The 8338-nt window shown below is 42.8% G+C and overlaps 1 protein-coding gene across 2 annotated transcripts in view; it reads right to left on the bottom strand.

Moving 5' to 3' along the window:
* Nucleotides 1-1650: 1650 nt before the first annotated feature.
* Dsd (attractin-like protein dsd) overlaps nt 1651-8338 on the bottom strand; it is a 29818-nt gene continuing 23130 nt past the window's right edge. The window contains exons 5-12 of one of the 2 annotated variants that reach the window (XM_078197564.1): nt 7515-8113; nt 6943-7426; nt 6283-6691; nt 6063-6206; nt 5831-5980; nt 5369-5756; nt 4920-5157; nt 1651-4843 (exon numbers count right to left, since the gene is read on the bottom strand). In XM_078197564.1, coding sequence (XP_078053690.1) covers nt 4598-4843; nt 4920-5157; nt 5369-5756; nt 5831-5980; nt 6063-6206; nt 6283-6691; nt 6943-7426; nt 7515-8113 — 2658 coding nt within the window. In that variant the 3' untranslated portion in view covers nt 1651-4597. The remainder of the gene's footprint in view (nt 4844-4919; nt 5158-5368; nt 5757-5830; nt 5981-6062; nt 6207-6282; nt 6692-6942; nt 7427-7514; nt 8114-8338) is intronic. The other variant, XM_078197565.1, reaches the window with a different exon arrangement.

Below are 8338 nucleotides of genomic sequence, written 5' to 3'. Positions count from 1 at the left end.
TCAAGGAAATTGTACCGTTTGAAATCAAACAAGAATTATGAAATAAAGTTGAACTGTTTCGACGATAAAAATTCTCCAGTGTGCAGTGTTTTCTCTTTACCAGGATGGACTCACCCCCGCAACTTGTCTCTACTTGTTGCAACAGCGACGTTACAGTACTCGGAAGTGTATCTTAAAGAATTTTAATCCAGTCGAGAAGAGCCACGGATGTTTCACCGACCGAAATAAAACAAGGATCGACGATGGATGCTTCGAAAATCGTTTGCAATTTCGTGCGATCTGTTACTCTTTCTCATCGAAGATGTTCACCGGACGGTTCATAAAAATTGCTTTTTTTTGCACTGAAGGAAATTTACAAGATCATTAACATAACAACCGATTTTCGTAGCACCGTTAAAGATTCGGAGGACATAAAGTTCCCTGAGGGCATAGAGCGATGGAAAAGATAAAAGCTTGCCAAACATTGAGTGCCGATGTCACTTGGGAGACCGGCGAGTGCAGAGAGAATCGTTATGGAATCGGTTTGGAGTAGCCAGGTCTCGTGACTTGGCACCGGGTGCTGGCGAAACGGATTCAAAAGCTTTCTAGAAGTGACTCTGGAGACATCTTTGTGAAAGATCGTCTAGGAAGTTTAATATAATGTACAGACTTATCGTGTAGAACAATATAATTGATATAAAACGAACGAATAAAATCAGGCACTATGGGGTTCGGTGATCAATGGTTTCATAGCTCGGGGGTTTCGAAGACAGATAGATCGTAGAAATCTCTAGGGGGGTGGATCAATCTTGGCAGTATCAAGGGACTCCATACCCCTGGTAGAAAATATTCGATCGACACATGAAATATTTAAAACATCCGAAAAATCGAATAATAGAATTAAAAAGCGTGTAATAAAAGTCAGTACGATTAGATCGAAGGATCTAAGTATACGTAGTAATGTTTCTTCAATTATGATCGAGCATGCATAGTCGTCATTGACGCATCGTATACAAAATGTTTCACATCGAATATTTCGCGTAAGATAATAACAATCGGAAATTATTCGTTGTCCTAATTTCCATTAAATCGTTATGCGCTGCCTTCACAAGATGGTCTGTAGATTAACATAAGTGCACGTTTAGAATCGATTTTTCATCAGCTGCGAAAGTAAGATGATAAAAAACAGGTTCTAAACATGTAGACATTAAATGAAGTATCTAAAATAAACTGAACGAAATAATGAAAGTTTGATTGGGTGAATCGAATACTTTCTGTCAAGGGCGTGGACGAGAAGAAGGGATCAGGGACGAGGAATCTGGCCAACCATCGTCCTGAGCATGGGAAATGAGTTATCTTCAGCGAGATACTTTCATCTTTGTTGAACCGGTCGAAAATAACGCATTTCATCGACAAAACAACAGAAGCTTATACAGTAAGAGGATTCGAGATAATGAAAAAAGAAAAAGAGTATTCCCGAAACGAACGGATGAGAAAAAGTCTACTCAGTGTTGAGCAATACGTCCGACGACGCTACACGTTTAAATAACATAACATTTCCTCGTATGTACAACTAAATTCTCGGCGTTTCGCAACCGAACGAGAGCCCGGCGAATCGGAGGCTAATATCGCTCGAAATAGAAATAAAAAAAAAAAAGAAGAAAGAAACAGTTGTATAAAAAATTAAATTATCTTCACGGTAATAAAATGTACACCACGCTGCTCCGCACGCGGGTGCGGCCGTGCCGCGGGATGAAACGATTAAAGAATAAATTAATTCTCTTTCGGGGAGCGACGGTAACCATCTTTTGTTTGGGCTCGAGCTACGCCCCCGCGGCGGCCGGTCGCACCCCTCACAATGAAGATTCTAGATACATTACAGAGAGTGTGAACGAAACTCGATGAGTATTACATGGTAAAATTAAACAAATGCATTGCACTCGATCCGTGCTGTACAATGATTAAAAAAACGCCCGCGCCGTCCGTGTTCTGCGAACATAAACGAGCTGCGGCGAGACGTCCGGTGCACCAAGGCCTCTTTTCCAAACCGCACTGCTCAAGACAATCGGAACGCCCCAATTGCGACAACCTGCTCGTGCCTTAAAAATCAAAGGTCTCGTAAAAATCTTATCCCTAAATCGTAAGAAAAAACCTCCAACCATGTTGAGCAGTGCGTCTAAACGCCGGGAAATTTCTCGTAGTCGTTTAGAGATCGTGAATTTGACGACGCTTTTACCCTGATTTTTAATTCATAGTTTTCCCTGCTGTGCTGAAGATTGTTTTTAGATGGGTTTTTAAAAAACAGTAACCGGAAGCTACTTGCGAACGTGGAAGAGGAATCTAAACACCTGATTAGCTTGAATTTCTCTATGGAAGTTGCTAATTCTTGTTAAAGGAGAATGTAGATGACGTATTAGCAATCTAGTGGGACATTGTCACATTATAAGATGGTGAACGTAGATATTAGAGAACACTGTCCAATGATTTATTAATGGGCTATAACAGTCTTATAATAGTAATAAAACAATCAGCAGTTTCGTCGGGAATTAAAAATTCTTTTGAATAATCCTGTCCCACTAAATTGCTAGATTAAATGAAAAACAAAACCACAGTCACGTAGTAGAGAATACCAATCACCTTTTCCATTAACCGGAAAGATCGCAGCACGAGGTTCAGCTTGGTGCACGAGCGCATCGCCACCATTATGCAGCGAAACGAAAACACATATAAAACGATAGTTCGATCTTATTGCAACGTCCACATCCTTCTTCCTCCCCTATGTTTCGTTACATATTAAAATTACACCGAGCAGCGCACGACCGAAAGCTCGGAAACATGTCTACAACGAACATCGCGTTACGAAAGAAACCATAACGAATCGATTTTTCGATCGTGCGTTTAGCTCTTCTTCGTCAGAGACTGACGGAGACGAGGCAGTGGAAAATATGTTTGAAAATCCCTCCTATTTTTGTCCTTTAAAACGCATAAGGTTTTTCGTAAGTAGAATTCTGTTTCCCTTTGCTTGTTTCGGTAATACCAATATGAAAAATGATTTGGCACAAGGTTCAAACGTAGCGACTGTGGCGCCGTCCTAGAAGAATCGCGTCAACGTTAGAAACTGCGTCGCCTTCGCCCGCCTCCGTTTAATTTAGAATTGAATTTTACATCCTGCTGGAGACGAATACTCTCTCTTTCTCTCATGTCTCTCTCTCTCCCGAGCCAATTTATCTGTACAGTTTGCTCGTCACCTTTCCCAAGTTCCATGCGAATCGCAATCGCTTTCGGCTCGGAGACGCGCGACACACGTATTTACAGTTTTACAAAATGAAATGTGTCCTCCTCCTTGAATCGCTCACACAAATCCGCTGGAAACTGCATGATCGACGATCTACGCCCTCATACACTCCTCAGACATTTTTGCATAAAACATCCTTCCTTAGTTTTCATCCATTTTCAGATCACGCATTAATTTCACTAGATTTATTCATAACCTCATATTCTAAACAATCATAGAGAGACCAAAGGTTTTATCTAAAATAGAAAATGGATGAATTTTTATCCGAGGAGGTTACGAGGGTGGACAAATGAAACAACCATTTCAATTGACCGTTCAACAGATTTATATACAATGTACATAGAGGACGGATTAGACGTCTTATGATTTTGGGCCACGGGGGTTAAAATAACGGAGACGTATTTTTCTGTTGATTACATCTTGGTTACCCTCCTGAGGTTGTTCTGAAATGTATCCCTCGCGCAATCGATAAACCCGATAATGTGGCGCAAAAATACATTGGACGTCAAGTTTGTCCTATATTTATTGAGTTCATGCATAAATCCTGTCACACATGGTTTAGACATTAAACATTTGTTGAATATGTTTTGTGACAAAGTTTTACTGTTCTTTTAAAAAAACATAAAAATGTTCTAAAACGCAAGTATTCTTTTCAAATCTAGTCAAAACATATGCAAGAACCCAATAATCCACACAGGAAAAAAAAGGAATTCAGGAAAAAAGCTTCCAATTGATTTACGTCGACGTCAGATCCACGGAACCTAGAGGATCACTATTTGGAGGACGACACTGGACTGCAGATCTCTATGCGAAATCCCATTTCACGGATTACTATACGAAAATTAAGATAAGATAAAAATCTCTTTCGTTTAATAGAATAATCATCAAAAATCTAAAGCTAAAATATGTTTAACATTTTCCTGCATTTTACAAAAAACGCATAAGGATCCGCAGTCTAATCAATGAGATAGTCGGTCCCCGTTCCTTCGAAGTTGCAACACGATACTGGATGGCGCGTTGCAGTACGATGCATTGTTACGATTCGATTCCCCCTGGGGAACTGATATTGATACAATTCTATTATATCACGGACCGGGTGTAGTCACGACGATAAAACGAAACGAAGGTTCGCCGCAGAATTAGAATCACATTTCGCTCGAGTAGAGTTCGAAAAGATCAACAATTTTCCTCCTGCCCGTTCACATCTCGAGGCAAGATCACAGAATAAGGCTCATTGTCACCCACGATCTTTATACTATACTGTAATGTATATATATTTATATATATATTCCTCCCTCCCTTGCTCCTCGTTCCGTCTTATCGCTAAATGCAGGTGGAGTCCGGATGCTGACTGGCGGACTTCCGAGTCTTCTTCGGCTCCTTCGTGGTCAATTCCTGAGAAGGCCTTCGTGGACTACCCAGTGTAACTAACGCAGACGCTACTGCTAAGCCGGCACTTTGACCGGCTGGCGTGTAAGGTTCACCGCCAGTAGGCAATCTGACTAGCAATGACAGGACCGCGGCTCTGTTGCCGCAACAGGGCTCCAGCGCGATCGGACTAGGGGCATCCTAAAATCATTTAATAATGATTGCAGTTTCGTTAATTAAAAATCCGTTAATTATGGAAGATAAGTCGGATGCAAACCTTTTTCTTCTTACGGCAATTGGTCAGCTCGGACTCGCTACGTTCCGAGTCCGAATTACTGACGTCCCGCCTCTCTATTTCGACTAGCACTTGGCTGAACGGCCTGTTCGCCATCTGCTCCATCTCTACAAAGAGTCTCTGTCTTCTTCTGTACATGTCATACTTTTGTTTAATCTTCCAGAGGACTGCGGCCACCAATAATAGAGCGAGGAAGCACCTGGGTGGTGGCATGTAATCTCTAGTTTACAAGTAAGTACTGCCTGAGGCTTAGGACAACACAAAAGCGTAGAGAATTTTGGAGAAGAAAAAAAAATAAAGAACAAATTGCTCGATCGAATTGTCTCCCACTGTCATTCGCTAGATACGCGATAAAAATCCAGGAAAGTTTAATAAAGATAACCGAAATTTTATTTCTCGCTGTTGACTGTCGAATTGTTTTAGGTACTCACGTGCAAAATGTGATGAAGAACTGCTGGAGATTTAGCTTGGAATACTGGGAGAACGAGATCTGAATCCACACAGGCGGCTGAAAGTCATACACGTATACATAGAATGTGGTCAACGTGTTGTTGTCCTCGCTGCCAAAGCTATAGTCCGCTTTGCTAAAACGATGTTTGTACATGTTGGTCGTGCAATTTACGCCGAGCAACAGAGGTATCTCCGCCGTATTCGCTTTCTTTATGGTCACGTTCATCTTTGCGAGAACGGAACAAGTGATAGAGAATTCTGCGTCAATGTCGGGCTTCGGTGGTGAATTCTTAAAATTGATGGCTCTGTACTGGCGATCCTCTTTTTTGCTCAGGTTGAACGTGAATTGATAATCAATAGCCAAATCATCTGCAAAAAAGAGAATGTAAAAATGACAACTCACATAAATATTCGCAGGTTAATGGTAAAACTCAGTTACTCACAAAAACAGGATCCTTTGTTAGTAGGATCACCATGGTAAAGACTAGACACGTCGCACCGTTCGCAATGATCTCCAATGATACCTTTTGTCGTGCACGAACACTTTCCCGTCTCGCCGATGCAATGTGTACCTTGGTTATTGCAAAAGCAAGCTGGAACGGAAAAGCGTAATTGAATAAGCATTCATCACTGACAAGTCTAATGATAGATCATCTAATGATTAAGGTAATTTACGTTGGCAAGTCGCTCCGTTCAGAGGGTTCCCGTAGTAGCCGGGGATGCATTTATCGCAGTGAGGCCCGTAAGTCAAATTCCCGCATGGCTGAATACACACGCTGCTGTTTGGAAGACACTTGCTGTGGCCATTGCATTGACAAGCTACGATCATAGTGAAAAAAATATTTGAACTCTCTAGCATCACTTAAAATTCATTAATCCTGTAACCTTGACTTACTAGGACATTTGGTAAAGTACCACCGCTCAAACGGACACGTGTCTGGGCTTTTACTGCTGGGACCTCGAGCTCCTCCTCGCAGACACAACCCCTTTCCAGTTCCAGAACCATCATCGCACCATCCGCATCCGGGATCTGACCGACATGCCGCGCACGACGAGTAGAATGTACACCACTCCTTTCCTGTCTCAGTGGGACGACACTTCCCGTCTAATGTAGTCCATTCTCGGCATTGTCCGTAGGGGAAGCTCGCCGGATATGCATTCTTGTCCACGCACTTCCTCTCGTTCTGACACCAAATGCAGTCCGACTCCGTGCAGTTTTTGCAGGAAGTGTACTCCACGCATGGACCACGGCAGGAGTCAATGGACAAGCGCTGGGCCTGGATAGTCCCGTTCAGAATAGTCACCTGCGAAAAACATGTGTTATAATGAATACTCTTTGTACAAAATTGAAGGTTAATCTCGATAAAATATTTAACGTAAGATTTGGTAAAAAGACTAATGCAAATCTTAAAGACGTATTTAAAATAAGGTGTAACAGGAAGAACGACGGTGATCTCAAAAAAGTATCTAGTCTACATTGTGGTAAGAAGATCAACGTAGATCTTAAAGGAGGAACTTCAAAAATAGGTAATTCTAATTCTGCAAGCGTGTCTACCTCGCGAGCCTTGGAGTGGGGCTTGCACCGGTCCGGACCGTTCGACCAGGACCAAATACAGTGGGGGTTGCTGGTGCACGCATGGCACGTGTGCAACTGCAAGCACTCGATTCCGGTATGCGCGTCGCACTGCTCCAGATCCTTGATCGCTTTTGTCGGCGGCGCGTTCGCGTTTTCCCGGCATATCTCGTGCGAGCAACTTTTCCCGCACCAAACGCAATTGTAGGAGGTCTGCACGCATGCCACACAGTCCGAGAGCACTTTGCACAACTCTGTGTGAGAGGTCATGCCTCTAGGCGGCGTGTCATCCAAACATCTCATGTAAATCCCGTCGTGCATATCATCTGCCATCAGAAAGTGTCTGGGTATCGAGGTGATCTGTATACACTTGCTACTCCGTTTGTCCCAGACACACTTCACCCCTGTCCTCGAATTCAAACACTGTACCTGATTAGTCAGGTGCTCGCAGTTCCCTGGCGTGTACCTGTTGGTACAACCATAAATTAATTACTAAGAAAATCAAATTGTACCCTATATTTACATAGGAATCTACCTAATTACTATACACTCACCTCAGCATATCGGAGAGCATCTGTCCATCGAAACCTCCGTAAATGTACATCGACTTTTCGAAAACTGTTGCACTGTGCCCGTACCTAGGTAGATCGGTCATCTCCTTTGGCATGGGAAACTGGTGCCACGAGTCGCAGGTCACGTCATACACTATGGTGTCCGCTGAATAACATCTGGTACCGTCGGAATGATTTGTGTCGTTGTGCATGTTACCGCCGAAGACGATCATCAAGCCTCCAGAGATGAAGACGGCCGTGTGAAAGAAACGAGCGGATGGTGCTGAAGTGAGCAACTTCCACTCACGGTAATTCGGATGATAAGAGAACAATCTACTGGTCAACACCTGCGTACTCTGTGACTCGGATACGTAGCCGCCGTAGACGTAGATCAGATTTGTTAAGGGATCATACGCGGAAGTGTGGCCGTAGCCTCCTTTCACGGGGAATCCTATTGTTTCTACGATCTGCCATTCGCGGGTGCTTAGACAGTACTCCTGGACCACATTCAGATAGCCATACTGCGGCGAGTAGCCGAAGATCACGACCATCTTCTCTTTTTTGCCATGACTCTGCACTAGAGTTGCGGTATGTCCAGCTACCTGTGTGAAAGATCACGTTAATGTAATATCAGTATACAGTATCACATAATATCAGTATACTGTTCCAGCCGAAAAGTTCTCTTGATTCTTTTTAATGAACAATCACAATCTTGATAAAATGGTCCAATTTCAATGTTTGACTTGACAAGATACTATCCAAATTCCACTTGTAAACGACGGCTCGTTTTCATTTTTGGTAGACGAAAACTGTTTGGCTGATACAAG

The sequence above is a fragment of the Augochlora pura genome, chromosome 3 (genome assembly GCF_028453695.1).
Source record: "Augochlora pura isolate Apur16 chromosome 3, APUR_v2.2.1, whole genome shotgun sequence".
Classification (NCBI taxonomy): Eukaryota; Metazoa; Arthropoda; class Insecta; order Hymenoptera; family Halictidae; genus Augochlora; species Augochlora pura.
This window is presented reverse-complemented; position numbering and strand designations above follow the sequence as displayed.